General features: G+C 45.5%; 1 protein-coding gene across 4 annotated transcripts in view; it reads left to right on the top strand.

The window, feature by feature from the left end:
• The window catches only part of LOC120453409 (trithorax group protein osa), a 32,400-nt gene that overhangs the window by 3,420 nt on the left and 5,599 nt on the right, over window positions 1-23,381 (top strand). Inside the window, exons 3-15 of one of the 4 annotated variants that reach the window (XM_039638105.2) lie at window positions 7,603-7,890; window positions 7,955-8,173; window positions 17,201-17,357; window positions 17,422-17,814; window positions 17,933-18,673; window positions 18,740-18,921; window positions 18,986-19,237; window positions 20,282-20,498; window positions 20,751-20,939; window positions 21,615-22,073; window positions 22,581-22,740; window positions 22,955-23,153; window positions 23,245-23,326. In XM_039638105.2, the coding sequence (XP_039494039.1) occupies window positions 7,603-7,890; window positions 7,955-8,173; window positions 17,201-17,357; window positions 17,422-17,814; window positions 17,933-18,673; window positions 18,740-18,921; window positions 18,986-19,237; window positions 20,282-20,498; window positions 20,751-20,939; window positions 21,615-22,073; window positions 22,581-22,740; window positions 22,955-23,153; window positions 23,245-23,326 (3,538 nt within the window). Of the gene's footprint in view, window positions 1-7,602; window positions 7,891-7,954; window positions 8,174-17,200; window positions 17,358-17,421; window positions 17,815-17,932; window positions 18,674-18,739; window positions 18,922-18,985; window positions 19,247-20,281; window positions 20,499-20,710; window positions 20,940-21,614; window positions 22,074-22,580; window positions 22,741-22,954; window positions 23,154-23,244; window positions 23,327-23,381 lie in introns of all 4 variants that reach the window. The other 3 variants (XM_039638103.2, XM_039638104.2, XM_039638106.2) reach the window with 3 other exon arrangements.

Raw genomic sequence — 23,381 nt, 5'->3', positions numbered from 1 at the left:
ACACACTGACACACATAACGAAAAAACATTGTACTCAGATTCCGCGCCTTTTTCGCCAGCCGCTCCCACTTGGTTCCCTGCACCTCCTACTCCTGCAGATAGCCCCATCCTCTTGAAAATTCGCTGTTTAAGTGCTGGGTGTTGTTGCTGGGTGAGAGTAAGGGAGACGGACAGGGACCGGCACTTGCCGTCGCAAAACAATAACAACAAAAGGCCGCAAAGCAACGGTAAAATAAGAAGACAACGAAGAAGAAGCAGTGGAATAACAAGAAAGAGTTTCGTACACAAAAATGTTGAGGCATTCATTCACATACTTTAGGGTTTCCTCTTTCCTTCATGTCAACATGACCAACGGGCTGTTAACCTCGTGTCTGATTGGAATAATTTTAAAGCTTATCACTGCATTCTTAGTGTTAATTGTTTAGAGTAATAAGAATTGGGTACTACTATCAAAAACTGCAAAAAATGGAAGGGAATTGGTTTTACAGTGTATAAATTATTTTTTCCAACTGTTTTCTTCATCAATATATTTATCAACAGTAAAAATAGTTATGAGTCGAAACCTATTTAAACCTATTAGTCGATATAACTACATAGTATCAAAAGCGAATGTACACATGTTTTCGTTAAGAACATTGAATGTTGCTCGTGTAAAAATTTTAATCCTGAACCATTCTCTGCAGCTTAATAGTTTTAAAAAATATAAATAAATCTACTCTCATTTAACCGGTAAATGTAACTAGTAGTTCCTCTCGATTTTTTTTTGACTTGTACTTTTCATACATCGTTTCTGGTTTTGGGGTGAAAAAAACTGAAAGAATTGTCAAAGAGTCTTATTCATTGTAATCCCTGATATCAAGAACTTGCTATCAGTTGTGTCAAGCGATAAGTTGAAGTTGGTTTTTGGTTTGGTTTTTTTTGCCTAGTTTATTGGCCCCAAAGGAGAAGCACGTGATGTGATTTCACGTTTTGAATTAAACAGAAACCGGTTAATGGTTTCATTAGTGGGGTAGAGTGGTAGTTAGGGGGCTTACCCGCAGCCCAACCTACTCATATTTGTGGCTCGATTCCGTGTCTATGTAGTCATCGGTCTGCTTTTGGCATATTTGATGTCACTGCAGTAGGATCGATTGTTTTTGTACTGCATGAATGGTTTGGTTTGGTGTGGTGTGCGGATGTAGATGCGATGTCTCGAATGCGAGTCAACGAACTTTGATGTCGACGATTAGGCAGAGAAATATAAACAAATCTATGTGAGCACACAAATCAAAGCGATCCGCTGGGGCTACCCATGTGCGATGCGGAGCGATGTGATGCGACCTTCGAGAGCTTTGGTTTGTGGCTCAGTGTTGGTGTGTTTGCATGTGTAGGTAGTGCGAAATAAAAAAAAAAAAGAGTGAAAAAAGAGTCTATAAGCGCTGCTATCGAATGTCATGTGTTTGTTTGATTGTTTGCCTCGCTCGGCGGGCTTGTGTGCATAAACGAAGAAATCAAATTGCCGACAGAGTGTGACTTACGCGTGCATGCAATAAATACATACATATACTCGCATACATACGTACCAAGCATAGGTACAACCTAAACGGCAGCGGCAGCAGCAGCAACAACAACAATGGACAAGTAGGCACCGTAATCAAAGGCAATAACAGAGAAACTTGTTGTTGTCACAGCTGATTCTCCCTCCCTCTCTCTGTTTTGGGGTAGGAGAAACAGAAGGGGTGGAGAAGGAGGAGGGTTTAGCCGGCAAGCTGTGGAGGAAGCAGAAACCAAAACAAAATAAAAATGAAAATCAAGTGAAACCGCGCACAGTCAAAAGAGAGGTGGTGGAGGTGTAGAAGAAGAAGGGGAAGGGGTAGGAGGGCTCGACTATGATGACATGCCTGGGCTCAATCACTCTACTCCTCTCTTTCTTCGAGTGCAAGTGTGCTAGATGCATCCCGTTATGCTCCCCATATATCCTTGATGTTCCGTTAGATTCTCCTTTGAGGTCAACAGGTGCAAGGCGGGCAACAACACTGTTGGGCATATACGAGGGTCGTTTGATAAGTCCGTGACTTTTTGAATAAAATATATTTTTTTCGTCAAAGAAGCGTTTTATTTCTCAACATAATCTCCTTTTAGCTCTATACATTTAGTCCAGCGTTTTTCCAATTTTTTTATTCCTTCCAAATAATAGGTTTTCTCAAGGCCCTCAAAATAGTCGTTTGTTTCTGTGATGACCTCTTCATTTGACCCGAATCTCTTACCGCCGAGCCATTTCTTCATGTTTGGAAACAAAAAATAGTCACAGGGGCTAAATCTGGAGAATATGCTGGATGGGTAGTAGTTCGTAGCCCAATTTATGAAATTTTGCCATGCTGACTACACACGTGTGCACCCGTGCATTGTCCTGATGGAACAGCACTTTTTTTTTCGCCAAATGCGGTCGTTTCTGCTTCAAATCAATATCGAATCTGTCCAAAAGCTCTGAATAATATTCGCCGGTGATCGTTTTACCCTTTTCAAGGTAATCGATGTGAATGATACCTTGTGCATCCCAAAAAACTGTGGCCATGACCTTGTTGGCCGACAGACCCACCTTGGCCTTCTTTGGTGCACGTTCACCCGGAGAAACCCACTGTCTTGATTGTTCTTTGGTCTCTGGTGTGGTGTGGTGGATCCATGTTTCGTCTACGGTAACGAAACGGCGCAAAAATTCGTTTGGATTGCGGTTGAACATCGCCAAACACTCCATTGAAATGGTCACACGGTTGCGCTTATGGTCGTGTGTGAGCAATCGCGGCACCCATCGCGCGGAAAGCTTTTTCATGTCCAAATATTCATGTAAAATGTGATGTACCCGTTCAGTTGAGATGCCTACAGCCTCAGCTACCTCACGCACTTTCATTCTCCGATCATCCAATATCATTCCATGGATTTTGTCGACGATTTCTGGCATGACGACCTCTTTTGGGCGATCTGAACGTTCGGCATCACTTGTACTGGTACGACCACAACGGAACTCAGTAAACCATTTCTTAACCATTGAAATTGATGGTGCAGAGTCCCCATAATATTTATCAAGTCTTTCCTTGGTTTCGGTGATGGATTTTTTACGCAAAAAATAATGCTTAATTAGCACACGAAATTCACTTTTTTCCATTTTCGTTAAAATTCACGAGATCGTCTGCTTTCAATGCCTATAAAACGCAAACCAAAAAACGCAGCTTTCTCAAAATTTTACAGTCAGCTGTTAATCGATAACTGCTGACAGGAGCAGTGTTGTATTTAGAGCAGGTGCGCGGCAAATACAAAAAGTCACGGACTTATCAAACGACCCTCGTATTAAAGAGTTTAAAGGCCTCTTTTCCGCCTTTTTTTTTTGTTGGTATTTCCCCTTCATGTTCGTCGTTGGGGAAAGGCATGAGGCATTGCATTAACCGCTCTTTTCGTTTGTGTCTTTGTTGTTCCTGTATGGCCTTCTTCCGACTCTACCTCCTCCTCCTTCGGCGCTTTGTGTTTTTTTTTATTTCAAGAGAGTTGATGTCTGTGTGCCGGCTTGTTTATGCCGTTTCTTCGCATGTATGGGTTGGCCTGCTGTTATTGGAGAAGTGCCTTTTAAAGTTTGACCTACAAAAAGTGGAGCACACAAAACCGTTGCCTTTGCCTTAACGATTATTGTCCCTTCTTGTTGTCTATCCTTCTTTTCCTCATTCCCTTCTTTGCCTTTTCCTTTTCTCTTTTTTTTGGCCACCCCATTTCCCTTATGTAAGATGCAACCTGATGAAAAATCTTCTAAATTGGTTGCAAAAATGTTTAATACAATGAACATTTTCCCAATGACTTAAAATTTACAAATTCGTAATCTAACGTTACAATTTATGACTAGGTAAACCTCTATGAGAGGTTTGTTCATTCAAACTGAAGTTTCTTGTGCGGGTTTGATTTTAAATCAACGTTACGACAGTTACTCATTTAACATTAGTACTACCAATAAAAAGAAATTGTTGAAACAAATTAATAGTTGCAAACATCTCAAAAATCCATCATTATAATAGTCAGAGGACTACAAAATTTAATTAAACACACAGGGGCTGAGAGGTAATCGCTTAAAATTTTTGAGTAATATTTTGCGACAGTTGTCGAGGGGATTGCATTGGTTTATTTAAGTTGCCCTGTTTATCTTTCTGCAACTGCTGCCACAGTGAATGGGCGCGTGGAGAGTGCGACATTGTATTAAAAATTACGCCTGTTCGAGAGCTGTGCACATAGTTCCGTCCATTTGGCGGCAGCAACAGCGGGCGTAGCTTGCAGGGACGTCCTCCGGCCACCCCAATCCCGTTGGTTCTTACTCGCTACCCCCTCACACATACATACAACCCTTGCAACTGCCATTGCCGGCTTTACCTTTTCTGCTACGAAATCGCATTTACCACGTTTTTCCCTTCGCACAATTTATATGCAATCGACAATTTATATGTATCTGTGTGTCTGTTGGTTATGAAATTATAAACCCAGGATCACGGAGACGAGGTGCGGAGCGAAGAGGACGGACAGAGGCAAACAGGACCACTCCCTTGGCTGCTGCGCTTTGTTTTTGTTCCCGCGATATTTTAATACATGTAGCCGGCTTTTAGCTGGAAAACCTACCACCATCCGAACGAGAACTCAGAGCCCTGAATTCAGAATTTCAGTTGTTCCCGTCCCATCCCCCCGATGCTATCCCGATTTCCCCGAACTTAATTCCGAGCGACGTTCGTTCCAACCGTCATTCGTTCGTTACAGTCATGTTATGAGTGTGTGTTCGTGTTTGTGTGTATCTGTGTGTGTTTGTGCCACCGTACGACCCTTGCTGCATTAATTCAAATTCCACTTCAGCTTCTACCGACCGTTGCCCTTTCTGCTTTTGATTTTCATCCATGATGAGTTTTCCCTTTTTCTTTTTTTTTCCTTTTAAACTTTATTTCTCGTTGCCATCTTCGCTCGCTCCGCACACACAGATACACACGCACACAGCGGAGCACGAAAACCATCCATTCATGTTTCCTGTCACCCTGCAGTGGACCGACCCAACCGAACGAGGAACGACCAACCATCCTCGTCGACGTCGTAGCCGTTGCCGATTGTTGTTGGAGTTGCTGTTGATGTTCTCGTTGCCCGAACGACGGGATCTGGCTTTGGCCCTTAGTTCTGGCTCTGGATGAGAGGCTATGTGTCTGTTTCTGATTCTGGCTATATAACTCTGGCTTCCTTGCCTTGCCTTGCTTTGCCTTTCCTTAGCACTGCTTACCTTTGGTCGGGCCAACAATGTTGAGAACTTATTTGCAGAGGGAATTATAGCCAGTGCATGAAGAAGGGTTCATACACAATGTAGTGCGATTTCTCTCTATTTGTTTTGAAATGATTTAAAGTAATAAAAGTATAAACTGTAACCTAACCAAAATTATTATGAACATTCACCTTATGGGTTTAAAACCCATTTCTTTTTTCTCTTTAAACTAATCTAATTACAAAGATATAATGATGATAGGGTTTTTTTTTTATAGATAGTTGGTACTCAAGGGCTATCCTCAATTAAATTGTAATTTGAAAATAAATTTTAAATGTTTTAAGCCAAGAGAGCAGGTGTAATTCTACAGCAAGACACTTGCACCAAAAATTTATAACACTTATAATTTCCCGTCAAATAATAACATATATTTAAGCAATGTGTGTAAAAGTTACATTAGAATATATAGAATATAAAAGTAGCTAAGGTGCCAGCACTTTGCTGTCTTGCTTGGTTCCCTCGTTCGTTCCCTTATTGCTGTGAGTTTCCATTAGATTTATTGCCACATTTTACTCCGGGCTGTGGCATTCGGAGCGATGTTGTTGCCCGGCTACATTTGTGTGTACGCCGCTGTGGGGTTTTCTGTTTGCGAGGGCGAACCGTAAGTCTGTGCGAGCTTGGCAAGCGCCTCTCCACTTGCCATGCCAGACGGTCGCTGTGCTGTTCTTTGCTGTGCTGCGACTTGGTCTGCCTTGTCGCACCACGTCAAGTTGAAAATCCTTTCATTAATGGCATCCAAAGCTCTTTCCCACACACACACAGACAGACTTTGCCACATACACCGCCACATGGCACATGGCATGCTGGTTTTTGCACGTCCTGCTCCAGTTGTCTGCCGCACAGGCCAGGTTCCGCAGCGAGGTGTCCTCTCCTTCTCGGAGCTCCTTTTCCCTGGCTTTGTTGCAACTTTGTCGTTGGCCTGGCCTGGCCTGTTCGCCTTTGCACATGCACATCCTCATGTATGTGTGTCCGTAAGGTTCACTTTATATTCCACTCAAGTGGATTTCTTCTTCTGGCGCTGTGACGGGTCACAGAGTGGCAGAGGGAGGCAGGTGCAGGAGCAAGAGCCAGGAGAGGCAGCCAATCGTCTGCCCCTGTCCCAGCTAGAAGTTATGCGTCAGGACGGTGCTCCGTAATTTGAACTGATTGGGAAGGACATGGACAACGCAGTCGGCTTTCTAGCACTGTGGAATGTTGCCGAGATAATAGGACGGTTACTGAAATTTATTGAATATCTCTATAATCTGAATTGCTAGTTTTGCACCAAAACTCTTGGCTAATTTGCTTGACTTATATCGAAAAATGGATGATGTTTTATTTTTAAAATGTTATGAAATTAATGTGAGTACTATTAAGAGCTTTCTTTAGTTATCCTGCGTAACTACAATTCCGCCCTGCATTGTAAAAACGAATGTGTAGGTGCTTTGCCGTTATATTGGTGTATTTCAACTTTTTATTGCCAGCATTTAGGATCCTTTTGCAGCATATTTTCTGAACTGTCTCCTTTTAATCTGCTCATTTGTGACTGTCAAGTGACAGCACACCCGAGGGTGCATCGTTGTCGCTCCCTTGCACCCCAACCCCCGCATGCGATGGATGTGCAGTGTACACACACGCTACAGTGCGCGCCAAATAATTAGGGGAACTTGTGCAGTCGAGGTCAATTCCAATTACTGTCTAGCTTTCCCTTGCAGCTGCACAATCGAATATTAATTGCTGGAAACTTCCAATGCAGAGAGTCCTAATCCGAGGACATACACTGTAGAGCTGCCGAACACACATGACCAAGAGGGTGTGTATTTGGACGCGAATTTACGGGAATCGGTTGTGGAATATCGATTAAAATGATATATACAATGAAATAGAATGTGCAGCTCTCGCACACAGACGAAGCATCGGCGAAGCCAAACGCAAATAATTGATGAATTGCTGGGGAAAGCAGAGTGTGGGAGGATATAAATAGAGTCGAAGAGAGACAGAGCGAGATGTTTGTAATTAAAAACCATGTGCCGTCTCTATCGCTTCTTCAATTTAACCTTCTAAGGACCCACGTGACATATCCGTAGCTCGATAGAAATCTCGCCATTAACATTTTCTGTTAAGAGATTAAGAACTGAAGTGTTGTAGGTGTGGAGTGCTAATTGAATTTTCAATGAGTTCAACGATTCAACAGCTTTAATCTTAGTATAATTCTACATATATGTCTACTTAGAGGTAGTGGGTTAAACTTCGACATTAGATATTTATTAGTCGGCTTTTGGCATTTATTGATCCAAATGATTTTTCATTCACAGACAAACACTTCCAGGGGTCAATCACCCTATCCGCCAGCTCACGGTCAAAATTCAGGTTCCTATCCTAGTTCGCCGCAGCAGCAACAACAGCAGCAGCAGCAACAGCAGGCGGGTCAGCAGCCCGGTGGTCCTGTGCCGGGCGGACCACCTCCAGGTGCCGGACAGCAGCCGTCGCAGCAGAACACACCGCCAACATCTCAATATTCGCCGTACCCGCAACGCTATCCAACTCCGCCGGGTCTGCCGGCGGGCGGATCTAACCATCGAACTGCCTACTCGACGCACCAGGTGAGGAGCACTAAGATAGCAGCGTCGCTTTCAGAATTAATCAATCAACCATTTTTATGCGCAGTATCCCGAACCGAATCGACCTTGGCCAGGTGGGTCGTCGCCCAGCCCCGGTTCCGGACATCCCTTGCCGCCCGCCTCACCGCACCACGTGCCGCCACTGCAGCAGCAGCCACCACCACCGCCACACGTCAGCGCCGGCGGACCTCCTCCCAGTAGCAGTCCGGGCCATGCGCCCAGTCCATCGCCACAACCATCGCAGGCGTCGCCCTCGCCGCACCAGGTAAGCGATTGCATGAGATTTGATTGTGTTACTTCCTAGAGAAAGATTGTTGGTAGAAAGATTATCCAGAAAGGTTAAGCATTATGATTTCTGCAACTCCTAGCAAACATTCAGATATTAAAAACAAGAGAGAACGCTATAGTCGAGTTCTATGTCTTGGGAGTCTGTATGCTTAATCTCAACTTTCTAGCTTTTGTAGTTCCTGAGATCTCGACGTTCATACGGACAGACAGACGGACAGACGGACATGGCCAGATCGACTCGGCTATTGATCCTGATCAAGAATATATATACTTTATATGGTCGGAAACGCTTCCTTCTGCCTGTTACATACTTTTCAATGAATCTAGTATACCCTTTTACTCTACGAGTAACGGGTATAACAAGAGAGAACGCTATAGTCGACTTCCCCGACTATCTGATACCCGTTACTCAGCTAGTGGAAGGGAGAAGGAGAGTCTTAAACACAGTTTTTGGCGGTTTGTAGACGTTATAGTGGGCGTGGCAGAAAGTTTTTTGGCAAATCGATAGAAATTTACAGGACCAACAAAAATGAAATAATATCAAAACATTTTTCAAAAGTGTGGGCGAAGCAGCTTTGGGCGGTTTGTGGGCGTTAGAGTGGGCGTGGCAAAAATGGCAAAATCGATAGAAAATTACAAGACTAATACAAAAATGAAAAAATATACTTTATATGGTCGGAAACGCTTCCTTCTATCTAATCTAGTATACCCTTTTACTCTACGAGTAACGGGTATAATGACGTGTCTAACGTACCGTGTACTAAAAAAAACAATGCCAAAACAGAAAATAGTTCATTAATTTGTGTTCCTATTTGTATAACATATATGAGGTTTAAACGGAATGGAATCCGGAGATATTCAGCCCTTGACTGAGTTGCTCTTTAGTTACCAAAGATATCCAAAGTTAGCAAACACAATAGGTATTACCATTGATAATCATATGGTTTATTATCTTATTGTTAAATTTGTGAGTAAAGTAATCCACTGATAAGGAAACCACAATGAGTAAGCTCCAATCGAATGCGGTAATGCATTCAGCCGTAGTATGTTATGATACCATAACAGCTTTATATGGGCAAGCACATTTCCTATTTGCACATTCATTGGATGTTTGGCCGTGGGACCACCCAGTAGTCCCCCATTCACTACACTACTCGTGTTGGCTGCTTTTCTAGATAATACACATCGAAAGTGGGTCAATAAACTGTGCTGCGTGAACAGCACGTGAACTTGACTCGTGACGTCACACATACGTCTACATTGGCGTCGCACTCTTTACCTGCGATTCCCATTCCCCCACCCAGAAAACGTACCCCAATACCTCCATCCCGCCGTCTCCCCAACCCCTCGTGCACCACCTAGCCCAACAAGAGGCAGGCAGCCAGTCTACAAAAGTGTTTCAGGTCAAATGTTTATGCCTGGCCATGGCACTCGTAGTTCGTACTCATGCCGGCACTCATGAGGGTACTAGTACTCATTTTTGGGCTGAGATTACTCTGCTCCGGCTGTTTTTCCTGCCCTCAGCCCTACGCTCTTCAGATCTTAATGTTTCTGTGGGCTTTTGATGTTATCTTCTCTGTTTATACATATATACATATATATATATATATACCAACCATATATACTTACCTAAACACCTCCCTCTGTCCCTTTGAACTTAAACCGCTATCGTATCCCATCCATATGCCGCCTCCCTTCACCTTAACTTTAAAATTGCTTTTAACCTTATCGTTGTGTTTTCTTCTTGTTGTCGTCCACGACTGACTTGATTTGTTTTTATGAATTTTAATGAATTTTATTTTGTTTTGGTTACTATTTCTTATGGCGGCGGCGTTTTCCCCTTTTGTCTTTTGGTTTATTTTTCGCAACGCTGGCAGTCTGGTTACCCCACCCTCCCGTTTTTTCGTTTGTTTAAATAGCATGTGCACGTGTTATCAGCATTTTTAGATTCATTTAATTGAAAAAGTTTAAAAGGGATATCTACATGATGCTTTTCACTGGGACTCTGCAAAAATTGTTGGCTGACTAGCGTACATATAAATTTGTCGTTTTATTTATCTATATCTTCGATATGCAAACACTTATTTTGCGAATCATTTTCCATAGTATTCATAGAATTATTAAAGTGGCCGCAGCTGTGGATGTGATGTGCCTGCGGATGTGTGCGTTTGCTTTGTACGCCATTTATTCATACAGCATGTCCGCGGCCGTCGTGGCTGCCCCTGCTCCCCCTCCGCCTCCTCCTCCTGGGATTCCCCTGTCCCTGCTCCACCAAGCCCCATACCCCCGTACTTTGCTCTGTACGGTCGACAATTCTCCTGTGCCCCATGCCATTTCTTTATTTCGTATTTTGGTTTTTTCCCCTCATTCCCTTTATATTTGGTATGTGCCATGTATATGCAACCAACACACTCGCATGTCTACACTCAAGATCACACACAAAGCGTCTGTTACCATATATTTGGGTCAATGCCAAGGTCATTGTTGTTCTTGTTCTTGCTTTACCTCCATCTCCTTCGCGTCGTCGACGTTGTTCTTGTTGCTGTTGTTGTTTAGCGGGTTGTTTACATTTTATGTGTACTCTCATCAACTCAGGTCCTCTTCAGCCGTCATCGATCCATTTCATTAGCGATAATTGATAAACTTCTTTATTTCATGACAGTAACTATTCTATCATCCTTCCACCCTGATTCCCAAATTTCTGTATCTTTATATTTGGTTAGGAAATATTCCTGCGTCATACTCGAATGCATTCCATTTGCATATATCCAAACCAATAAATGCTTCAAATTACAAAATCACTTTCATAATCAAAAGTTCCATTGGCACCCAACATGAAAAGCGAACGAATGGCAATTGTAAAATAGTTTTCTCAACCCAGTGCACTCAAATCACTTTACAAAATCAAACCAATCGCTTTTCCTTTGCGTTTTAATTGGGCGTTGCAAGGTTAAATCCGCGTTTCTGGCCAATTCAACAGTGAAACCAGCTGAAAACGCGCCAAAACCGAACGAAAACTGTAAACAGCCGCAGCCAACGCTCGTTTTAAGCCGCTCCAAAGTTCAAGAGTCAGGGGAAGTCCCTTCCCGTCCACTGTTATTTAAGCTGGTCGATTTCGAATTGCATTTTGTAAGCCGCTTTAAATTCGCCGTGTGTTGCCGAACAAAAGCCAACTGCCAGTAATAATATTTAACTACTGATGGCTTTTGGCCGCTGCTTCCGTTTTCTGCCTCTGCGGCAGTTGGACACCTTTTCCATTTAAGCTCCCAGTGTCTGGTGGCATTTCCATTCCAGCCAGCTCCATCGACGTGTTCTAGTTTAGAAACATATTTCAAGTCGAAGGTTCTGCGTCATATTCTCTCTGCTCCGTGGGCAATTGGCATGACTATCTGTATGCCTATCAGCATCTCAAATTTGCGAGCCAGCCAGCACACAACTGCTGCATTCATTTAATGCCAGCCGAAATTGTCTGTGGTGCAGTGCACACGGTTGGGGCTTTGGACCCGAACTCGAACCATCGGCATGCGAATGCCATTGCTATTGCGATTGCGAACCCAAAAGCCCCAGAGCCACATGGCCCGGCCTTTCCGCAACCAGGTCCCCCATCTTCCCCTCCCATCGTCCCCTTCATTATGGTGCCTTCCAACTGCCAATGATCAATTTTGCCGGTTTTCCTCTGTCCGTTGTTACTGGGATTTTAGTGCTCCACTCATTGCTGTGCCTGCGACTCTGCTGCGTCGTTGTTGTTGTTATTGTTGGTGGCAGCGGCGGCGGCATCATCATCGTTTTTCATTTTAACAGGCGGCGCAGCCAGTAAAAAAGCAAAAATAAAGTCTAAATAAAAAGAACGTTCATTTCAGTTGGCGCTGATGCACAGAAAAAAATTCGGTGAAAATAACATACAAACAAGAGAGAACGCTATAGTCGAGTTCCCCGACTATCTGATACCCGTTACTCAGCTAGTGGAAGTGCCAAGGAGAGTCTTCAACACTGACAGTTTTTGGCGGTTTGTGGGCGTTAGAGTGGGCGTGGCAAAAAGTTTTTTGGCAGATCGATACAAATTTACAAGACCAATATAAAAATTAAAAAATATCAAATTATTTTTCAAAAGTGTTGGCGTGGCGGTTTGTGGGCATTAGAGTTGGCGTGGCAACATGAATCGACAAACTTGCGCTGCTTTTATGTAGTAGTCTTTTGTAGTTCCTGAGATCTCGACATTCATACGGACGGACAGACAGACGGACGGACTGACTGACGGACAGACGGACGGACAGACGGACGGACAGACAGACCGACAGACAGACGGACGGACAGATCGACTCGGCTTTTGATCCTGATCAAGAATATATATACTTTATATGGTCGGAAACATTTCCTTCTGCCTGTTACATACTTTTCAACGAATCTAGTATACCCTTTTACTCTACGAGTAACGGGTATAAAAATACTTTGTATTATGATATCTCTGGGATTGGGATGCCATCTTTTATAAATGACTGGTCCAGAAACAATCATTTAAAGATATTGCAATATGAAAAGGTTATTGTTCTTCTTAACATTTCATCCAAAGGCCTCCCAACTTATGTTTCAGTGTACTGCCTCGTTTTGAACGCATACAAAATTTATATATACAGAGAGTCGTGTGATTGTGTGCTTGTTTTTCAGTTCACTCGTTTGGATACACACCACGAACGAAACGAAACGAAACGTTGCGAACGAGTTGATTCGGGTAGGGTCGGTCGGATTGGATCGCTCTGGTCTGGTCCGTGGCTCTGGCTCTGGCTTTTGCTATAGCTATTGCCCTGGCTCTGGCTCTGGCTGTTGCCGGTTCCGGCAGCTCTGGCGGCGCTGATTGCGACTCTGGGCCGTGTGTTTTCGTTTGGAGCCGAGAGTGCGATTCATGGGACATTTGTCTGAGCTCTCAAAGTGGTTGAATGCCAGCGTCGTTGGCTGTTGTTGTTCGTTTTTTCGTTTTTACTGCTGCCAGTGGCTGTTGGTCTACTGCTCTGTTGCTGCGTCAGATTGCCAGTCAGTCTGACAGTCTGTTAGTTTGCCATATTGTAAGTGGTCAGGGGGAGATGCGGGGCAAGGATTGGGGCCACCGACTGACTGCTGCTCCGCTGGCAAAAGCAGCCAACGAGCGAACGAAACGGTACGAAGCAAAACGAAGCGAACCAAACTAAACCCAAGCGAACCGAGCAGATCCAAAGCGACTTCTGCTGCTGGTATACGAATGTGCGAGTATCTGTTCTCTATATACAGTCGAGCTTCTATAACTCGAACCATTTATCATGAACGAAAAACCCCAACAATTCCCTTAGGACTTCAGATGGTTGTTTATTTCTATAACTCGCTACAAGTGTGATTTCCATAACTTTCTGGTTAGAAATAGAATTGCTGATAAATGTATTATTTTGTTTCGATACGAATAATGAGTAAAGTTGAAAGGAATCTTATACTTTTCTATACTACTAGTATTAAAATTGTAAGCTAAATTCCCGGAATCTGTAATCATTCAGTTTGATTTGAATCGTAGATCAACACAGGCAAGTTGGACTGTATGTTCATCTGCGTTTTGCGGGACTGTGTTCCCTTGTGCAATGTGCGCCATGCACACTCAACACAATTGCACAAACTTTCGATTCGCTCATAAAATTTCCAGCTAGCGCACACACAAATTGCATGAGCATGGATCCGAACGGGCTCGGACCCAGAATCGGATTCAGAATCAGAAACAGATCCAGACCCACAACCAGACGCAGATGGAAACGGAGACCCTCTCCCACACTTGGAGGATGAGGATTTCTAATGAGCGAGAGTCCGACTGGCTGGCTGGCTGTCGCTCAGCTGTGCTGTGCTAAGTTCTTTATATCTAGTATCTCGTTCCCTGGCTCTTAGGTTAAACCCCTCCGATCCGGCGTACAAGCTGTGCAAAATGAAAACCATTGCACTTGAGGGGGTGGAGACTGCAAGAATGGAGACGCGGAGACGTGGACTGGGACTGAGACGAGGCTATGCGGGACATGGTGTGGTAAACTATTTGTTGTTTGTTTCGCATTCTCACTGCTTCAGTTTTTGAGGTTTTTACCCTTTGCAGTGGGGCATTAAAATTTGTGCTACTTGAGTGGCAATCTTAGCTAAGGGTTTGGGTTTAGTTGGTTAAAATTATATGTTTTAACGCACCAACTATTTGAATCTAGGACGATAGAGAATCTTGCCAACGAATCATCCTCCTAACATGAAACTTACTAATTGGCATGGCAAAACCTTCCAGCTAGGGTATTTCAAAATACGTTGTGCATGCGTCGGCCCTTCCCTCATGTTTTCATTTTTATGATATGCCCGAGTTTATTACTTTTTCTCTCCGACTGGCTGTGTTTATAAATTCCCGGCTGCCCCTCCTTTCCGCCGGTTTCGTGTTTACCGCTCCTTTGTGCTTTTAATTCTCTTATTTTTTACCTCTTCACTGGCCGCAGAACAAGCGTATGTATGAGAGTCCTTGTTTTTGGTTTTTTTGGTTCCTTCTTTTGCAACGCTCGTTTGCCATATTCGCGCAAAAGGTTTTAAGGTGATAAGCCACAAAGGTCCCACTAGAGCCACCAGAGGCACCAGTACCGCCGGTACCAGCGGTTCCATCGGCAGCAGCTGACAGCCAGACATAAACATACCTATCCATGCAGCCAGCCAACATGTAGGCATGCATATTCTTTATTTAAATGAACGTCCACAGATGACACGGCATAAAATGTGGTGAAGTGCGCTTTCGAGGGCCAAAAGTCGAACCTGTGGCCAATGCTGCTTCATCATCATCGCATCTTGAGAACGAAAGATGAAAGATGATGGGGTCTCTTCTTTTTGCTCTATCGGTTTTCAAGTGGGGTCCAAGGCGGGCGATTCCCCTTCTCTGAAATCGTGCCCAAAAATCGAAGTCTCAACAGTTTTGGCGCGCAAATCTTGGCTGAACTTTATTTGGCTGCTGAATTGCGATTGATGGCCAAGGGGCCAGAGGTGTGGAAGGTGTGTTCCCCCATATTTTTATCTATTTTTTATTTGTGTATGCCTCGCTTTATTTTCGTTATAAATGATTCCTTTGTTGTTGTATCCGCAACGCGCTTGTTTTTCTTTCCAAGTAATTTTTCTACGCGACCACAGGCTCACACAGACACGGATTCAAACTACAAACGTGGGCCGCTTGTTGGTTGTGCCCGTCCGTCGGTCCCCCTAAAATCTAACCCCGCTACGCCCCTTTGGACAAAGCCCTCTATCCGGCCTGGCCAATAGCTTTGCTTTTGCCAGCTAGCTTACTTGCTGCTTGCTTGCTTGCTATTCTCGTCGTCGTCTCGCAACTCAAGTGGTGTAGCGTTCCCGTACCCGTACCAGTGGTCTACCCCCCTCGAGAAAACCCCTCGCTAAAATGCGAATTCGAATTCGTACGAATGGCCTGGTCTTGCCTGGCAGTGCCGCCGTTGCCGTCGTTGCTTATTTCATTTTATTATATTCCAACATTTAGAGTGTACGTGCCTCTGTATGGGTGTGTATCTGTGTGTGCATGTTTCTGTTCCTTATCTACGTCTTTGTCATCGTTGCCGTTGCCTTTCGTTCGCTTCGAGCGCGCCATAACTACCACAGCCACTTGCCCGATCCCCGGGTAGTCGTAGCCTCTATCCGTCGCCAGAACCCCCGCCATCCCAACCTCTCAATCGCCCCTTGGAACGCTTCAAGTTGCAGCCGTCCGTCGCCTTCGCCTTTGCCGTTGTGGCTCGCCCGCTTGCTCGTTGGCTGGTTGGTTGCTCGGTTCGTTCCACATAGCTTTTATGCCCCGCTCAGCAACGTCTCCGCACCCCATCGACATCGACATCGCCATCCCATACTATACCATACCATCCCATCCCATGCCGCCGCCTTGTGCCGTCAGTTCGTCGTCGTACATTTCATTTCACTTCACTTAATTTCTCAGATACCAAAACGAACAACGTTCGCTCGTTCGGTCGTTCGTTCGTTCATTGTATTTTTTTTTCTACTGCCGCTGTGGATTTTCAGGGGCTTAGTCTGATTATATTTTAGGGGGAGAGCCTTATGGATAGAAATTGGAATACCTTGCAAACTAATTTACCTAGAGGGTCTTTAATATTATGGGCTTAGATGTACAGAATAAATGTATAGTTTATATTCAGTATGTGGATAGAGATGTATCAATACTTCTTGCCCTTCGTGGTATCGTAACTCCCCCTTTTTGAGGGCGCCCCTGCTCCGAGTGAGCTCTCTCCGCTGGGGTTTTGCCATGGCCCCGTGTGTGAGTGTTTCGAATTGCTGTCGACTTAAGCTTTATGTGCACGTCTGCTGATGCCTGTTGTTGTAGCTGCCATGTGTGCTAGTATGCGAGTGTGCGAGTGCGGCTGTTAGTGTGGAGCTTTTGCTTGATTTTCTTATAAGTTATAGGCGGCAAAAAGTTAAAGTCGTGTCGCATCGCACCGAGTTTCTGGTGCCTGCAGACTGTTTTAAGAGTTGTTATTGTTCAAACAGCTTGGCGTTTACGAATTTGGATTCATCCCCCCCGACCGGGTTATAATAATTGTGAGCACGGGTGAGTGGGTGTGGGAGCGGTGAAGGAGTCGCGAATTCCTGAGGCAATGTCAGGAAAGGTCGCGGGACGGGCGGGGAGAAGATGTCCCCCAACCTCTGGGATCGTTTGGTATCAACATTTGGCATCGGAATGGGTCGAAACACCCACCCAAAACATCTGATTGCCATGAATATGTTTACGCTGGCCTGCGACTGCCAACCCAAGCCGAAACTCAGTCATATGCTCGTGTTCCATATCTGTGTGCGTTGGCAGTTGCTTAATTGCGGTTGCCGCTTGGCTAATTCATAGTTGCTATCACTTTCGTTTAAATGTGTAAATACTACAAAAAATGCCACCTGCCGGCCGGCATTTGATGCCATTGCACCTGATTGAATAAACTCTAATAGCGGAACTGGTTCCGGTTGTCTTTTACCTTTCTAGGAGCTAATTGGACAGAACAGCAACGACAGCTCTAGCGGCGGGGCACACAGTGGCATGGGCTCCGGTCCGCCAGGCACCCCCAATCCCCAACAGGTGATGCGACCCACACCCTCGCCCACAGGCTCCTCCGGTTCGCGTTCCATGTCCCCGGCTGTCGGTGAGTATTTAGCATTGATTCGATCTCAATCTGAATGAGGCCTAATTACCCGTTTCTATTGCAGCTCAAAACCATCCAATCTCGCGTCCGGCAAGCAACCAATCAAGCAGCGGTGGCCCCATGCAACAGCCTCCGGTTGGTGCTGGAGGTCCGCCGCCGATGCCACCGCTTCCGGGAATGCCAGGAGGTCCGCCCCAACAGCAGCAATCTCAGCAGCAACAAGCATCGAATTCGGCCTCGTCGGCGAGCAATTCGCCGCAGCAGACGCCACCACCGGCTCCGCCGCCCAACCAGGGCATGAACAACATGGCTACGCCTCCACCACCCCCGCAGGGAGCGGCTGGAGGAGGTTACCCGATGCCACCGCACATGCACGGCGGCTACAAGATGGGCGGACCGGGCCAGAGTCCCGGGGGTCAGGGATATCCACCGCAGCAGCCACAGCAATATCCACCAGGTAAGATCGTAGGTTTTTTAAATAGAGGATTTTAAGTTTAATTCCACATTGACATGATAAGTTGACCAAGAAAAGAATCTGCTTTCTCTAACACAACTATTCATTCGCTTGTTATCAGGGAATTATGCGCCACGCCCGCAGTATCCGCCTGGCGCCTACGCCACCGGACCACCTCCGCCACCTACAAGCCAAGCAGGAGTTGGTGGTGCCAACAGCATACCCTCTGGTGCCCAAGCTGGTGGATATCCGGGCCGAGGAATGCCCAACCACACCGGCCAATATCCACCGTACCAGTGGGTACCGCCCTCGCCGCAGCAAACCGGGCCCGGTGGAGCTCCCGGTGGTGCCATGGTAGGCAATCACGTGCAGGGGAAGGGCACACCGCCCCCTCCAGTTGTGGGCGGGCCACCACCACCGCAGGGCAGTGGATCGCCTCGTCCACTTAACTATCTAAAGCAGCATTTACAGCACAAGGGCGGCTATGGTGGAAGTCCTACTCCGCCTCAGGGGCCTCAAGGCTACGGCAACGGGCCGACCGGTATGCATCCTGGTATGCCAATGGGGCCACCCCACCATATGGGACCCCCGCACGGACCCACCAACATGGGTCCACCCACTAGCACGCCGCCACAATCGCAAATGCTCCAGGGCGGCCAGCCCCAGGGTCAGGGACAGGGCGCCAGTGGCGGACCGGAAAGCGGTGGACCGGAGCATATATCGCAGGACAACGGAATAAGCTCCTCGGGTCCTACCAGTGCTGGGGTAATGCATGCGGTCACAGCGGTGGTCACCACCGGACCGGATGGAACGCCAATGGACGAAGTCAGTCAGCAGAGCACGCTTTCGAATGCATCAGCAGGTGAGTTGGCCTGGGATATACACCTTTTAAAGATTCCCGACTAATGTTTTTGATATTTTCTTGAAGCATCCGGCGAAGATCCACAATGCACCACACCAAAGTCGCGGAAAAATGATCCCTATAGCCAAAGTCACTTAGCCCCGCCGAGCACGTCGCCCCATCCAGTCGTGATGCACCCAGGTGGTGGCCCCGGTGAAGAGTACGACATGAGTTCGCCACCCAACTGGCCACGCCCGGCTGGTAGCCCTGTAAGTATTGATTGCCCTTAAATCAAAAACACATTAGTGATTGTCCATACATATTGTTATACAGCAGGTGTTCAACCACGTTCCGGTGCCGCAGGAGCCGTTCCGCAGCACTATTACCACGACCAAGAAGTCAGACTCGTTATGCAAACTGTACGAAATGGACGACAACCCGGACCGGAGGGGTTGGCTGGACAAGCTGCGGGCTTTCATGGAAGAGCGGCGCACTCCGATCACCGCCTGCCCCACCATCTCAAAACAGCCACTCGATTTATATAGGTTATATATTTATGTAAAAGAACGTGGCGGATTCGTCGAGGTATGCAAGGTGCCGTAGTAACTCCTTTTACTAACTTCTTTTTAGATTTACTACTAGCAAAACCAAATCAAACAAACCAAACCAAAACACCACCAACGTAGTTAACACGAACCAAAACCAAATCCAAATCAAAGAAATATCCACATATATAGAACAAAATCAATAATGTGATTCGGCTTCAGTAAAAAGTAAACAAAAGTCAAGCCACCCAGCTAATTATGTACCTTTTGACCCAGCATCATTGCTCCGATCCATGTGTCCAAATTCTAGCTGCATCCTGAGTAAAGCTTTGCTTGCCGTGGGCTAGCTTACCTTGGGAAATTACCAAGCACTCGAACAGTCTTGGTTTTTTCCCCTAGATTGCATGATCTAAGCCGAGTCTAAGCTGAACTTGGTCTTACCTTTAACTATTTTGATCTCATATACTTTTATATATAAAAGGCATGTCCTCCCTTAGATTTCATTTTTAAACTTCAGAAAGGTTCATACCGTTATCTTGTCAATTTCAATTAAAATTTAACTATTCCCAATCAGTTTTTTCTTTTTTATGTTTAACGTTTGTTAGTATCCGAAGCCTGAAATCCTTAGTCATCATAAGCTTTCACCTCTGAGCCACTCGAATTATCGAGATTTAAAATTTTGGAATGTTCTTACATTATCAGCTTGTTCGTTTTCAATTATCTTTTCGTTTGCAATCTTATACTTTTTTAGAGTTCGCTTAGTAAAACTGAATCTGAATTATGGCACACATTTCATAATTTTTTTATATTTTCATTGATTGTTTATTTGGAAACTCAGTAACGAGCGTGTGCTACTCCCAAAATCTTTTGTAGTTCCCTTTCCCTAACCCCATTTGACCAAATTGTATACGTAGTTTATCGTTTACCTTAGAACCTCCTATCACTTGCTAAATGCATCCACACAAAATCTGTTTGTGCTCGCAATCTTTTGATAGTCTTTTTTCGATCGACACTTGCGTCATGAACTTTTGAATCCCAACATTGGCTCATAATTCAAATCGACTCGACTTTCTCGTTCCGTTAGGTGACCAAGAGCAAGACCTGGAAGGATATTGCCGGACTCCTGGGCATCGGGGCGAGTAGCAGTGCGGCATACACACTGCGAAAGCACTACACGAAGAACCTATTGACCTTTGAGTGCCACTTTGATCGCGGTGACATCGATCCTCTGCCGATCATTCAGCAGGTGGAGGCGGGAAGCAAGAAGAAGACGGCCAAGGCTGCTTCGGTTCCTTCGCCAGGTAAGTGTTTATGCAAAGTGCAAAGAATTCTTGCAGTCCTGCACCGTTTTCCCTTAACACCCGATGCTTAATTTAAATGTTCTATTCGTTTTTTTTTCGTTTTGTTTTTGCGTACCACCCGACACCTCGTTCACAACTATTTCACACTTTCTGCTCGCCCAATCTCCAAAACGTCAACAAAAAACCTATCTACAAACAATTTGCAACCAATCGGTGGTGGACATTTGGATGCTGGAACTACGAATTCCACAGGCTCGTCGAACTCACAGGACTCGTTCCCGGCTCCGCCAGGTTCCGCTCCAAACGCAGCTATCGACGGCTATCCCGGCTACCCGGGCGGAAGTCCATATCCGGGAGCAAGTGGACCGCAGCCGGATTATGCGGCAGCGGGTCAGATGCAGCGCCCGCCCTCCCAAAACAACCCGCAGACTCCTCACCCCGGTAAGAATCAGTTTAGCAGTATCTTTGATTAGTGTAAGGTTTATACAGTGGCTTCAGATCATTGGCATTTGTTTGAAAGTGTGTACAAATCAATTAGCTTCCCAGTATTCGTTACTTAAAGTTATGCCCGTGGAAGTCAAAAGGTATTGACTTCACAATTTAAAATAATTTAGTATGTTAACCAACTAAAACCGGAGCTATGTCCATTTGTACTTTTGTTACAAAATACTACCGATCTTGCCACTCGTTACATACTATGAATTTTTTTTTGTTGTAACCAATTTGTGTTCTGGTATTTTTGTTTTGGATACTTACTAAAGTGTTTTCTGATAGATGATATGCTTATTCTTATACCTGTTTCGCCTAATACCCTACTTTCTGTACATACATATATACGTGTAATTAGGTATACGATTTGAAATTTTTATGTTGATCAATCATTATTAATTTGATATGTGTATTTTGTTTATTCATTTTTATGTTTTTGTAACGTTTGTGTGGGCTCACTACTAAAATATATAACTCCACACCCACCACCATCACAACAACGATGTTTCCATGTATCTCCACCACCAAAACAACAACAACCAAACAATTCATTTGTGTGATTCATTGACTCATTCATTTCGATTCATCCAAACTAAACCATCCAAATCGCCGCTTGCCGCCCCTCAGGCGCCGCCGCCGCTGTTGCCGCCGGCGATAATATAAGCGTAAGCAATCCCTTCGAGGATCCCATTGCTGCCGGTGGCCCGGGTTCGGGAACCGGTCCTGGCCCGGGTCAAGGTCCAGGTGCTGCATCTGGTGGTGCTGGAGCTGTTGGTGCTGTAGGCGGTGGCCCACAACCACATCCACCGCCCCCACACTCACCGCACAACGCAGCCCAACAGGCGGCCGGCCAACACCAACAGCAGCATCCACAGCACCAGCATCCTGGCCTGCCGGTGCCACCACCGCCACAGCAGCAGGGGCAGCAGCCACCACCATCAGTGGGCGGTGGGCCACCACCAGCACCACAGCAACATGGGCCTGGTCAGGTGCCGCCGTCGCCTCAGCAGCATGTGCGCCCAGCCGCCGGAGCACCTTATCCGCCGGGTGGCTCCGGCTACCCAACGCCTGTGTCTAGAACGCCAGGTATACTCATGTTTTATTTTGCTCCCTCATCTCTTTCTTTATCCTATTTTCACATTCTTCCCTTCATCTGCCATCGATTTCGTTCGTCTTTTGTTGCTTTCTATTTATACTGATTTGACTAATGATTAACTTTAACTAGTTTATAATGATTGCATGACCTGTGTACCTGACACTTCTAATCTAAGCTACTACATTATAACATTTAAGAATTTTCAGCCACTTTTTGTATCTTGTTATGTATTGTTTCTTGATTTTATGTGCAAAAGAACAAGTCCAACCGTTGACTTTCCTTTGATTGATTATTGACGTATATTTTATTTTACATTATGTTACTGTTTCCAAATTTGTATGCCATTTTGATTAACTATTCCTTGGTTTCAGACGGATGTTTCACATGTTAATGGCCGTCTTTTCGTAATCGTTTTAATATTTCTCTTACACAAGCAATACTCAGTATTCGTGGAACTCTTCTTATAATTATACCTTATTTATGTATAATGTTTGCAGGCTCACCCTATCCATCGCAGCCTGGGGCTTACGGCCAGTACGGCTCGAGCGATCAGTACAACGCAACTGGGCCACCCAGCCAGCCATTCGGACAGGGTCCAGGACAATATCCGCCGCAGAACCGAAACATGTACCCTCCCTACGGGCCGGAGGGGGAAGCGTGAGTGCACCCTAATTAACCCACTTCATAACCCACACACACACTCACACACCACGACATCACTTCAACTCCACATCCAGACCCCACGTACACTCAACAGCCTCTGTACTGTAGCTGGCCGATATAATCTCAATGGACTGAGCTTGAAAGCTGTGATTTATCATTGAGAGGCATTACTAACTTCTGTTTTATGTTTTCTCCAACTCTCTCACAGTCCTCCCACTGGTGCCAATCAGTACGGCCCCTACGGCAGCAGACCCTACAGCCAGCCTCCACCGGGAGGACCTCAGCCGCCAGCGCAGACGGTTTCGGGTGGACCGCCGGCCGGCGGAGCTCCAGGAGCACCCCCGAGCAGCGCCTATCCCACGGGCAGGCCCTCCCAACAGGATTACTATCAACCACCACCAGATCAAGTAAGTCGCTAAGAAATAACCAAACGAATATATATACTAGTTCATCCGTATTTTGAATATGACTTAAATGAAGGCGTTTCTTTATTTACAGAGTCCACAACCACGAAGGCATCCCGATTTCATCAAAGACTCACAGCCCTATCCAGGCTACAATGCTAGGCCTCAAATTTATGGTAAGTCCTAAACAGCACTGTGAGCGTAGCAATGACCAATAATTGTTTTCTGTTA

This window comes from Drosophila santomea, chromosome 3R, assembly GCF_016746245.2.
Source record: "Drosophila santomea strain STO CAGO 1482 chromosome 3R, Prin_Dsan_1.1, whole genome shotgun sequence".
In the NCBI taxonomy this organism is placed as follows: domain Eukaryota; kingdom Metazoa; phylum Arthropoda; class Insecta; order Diptera; family Drosophilidae; genus Drosophila; species Drosophila santomea.
The sequence above is the reverse complement of the archived record's forward strand: the minus strand, read 5'-3'. Positions and strand labels throughout refer to the sequence as shown.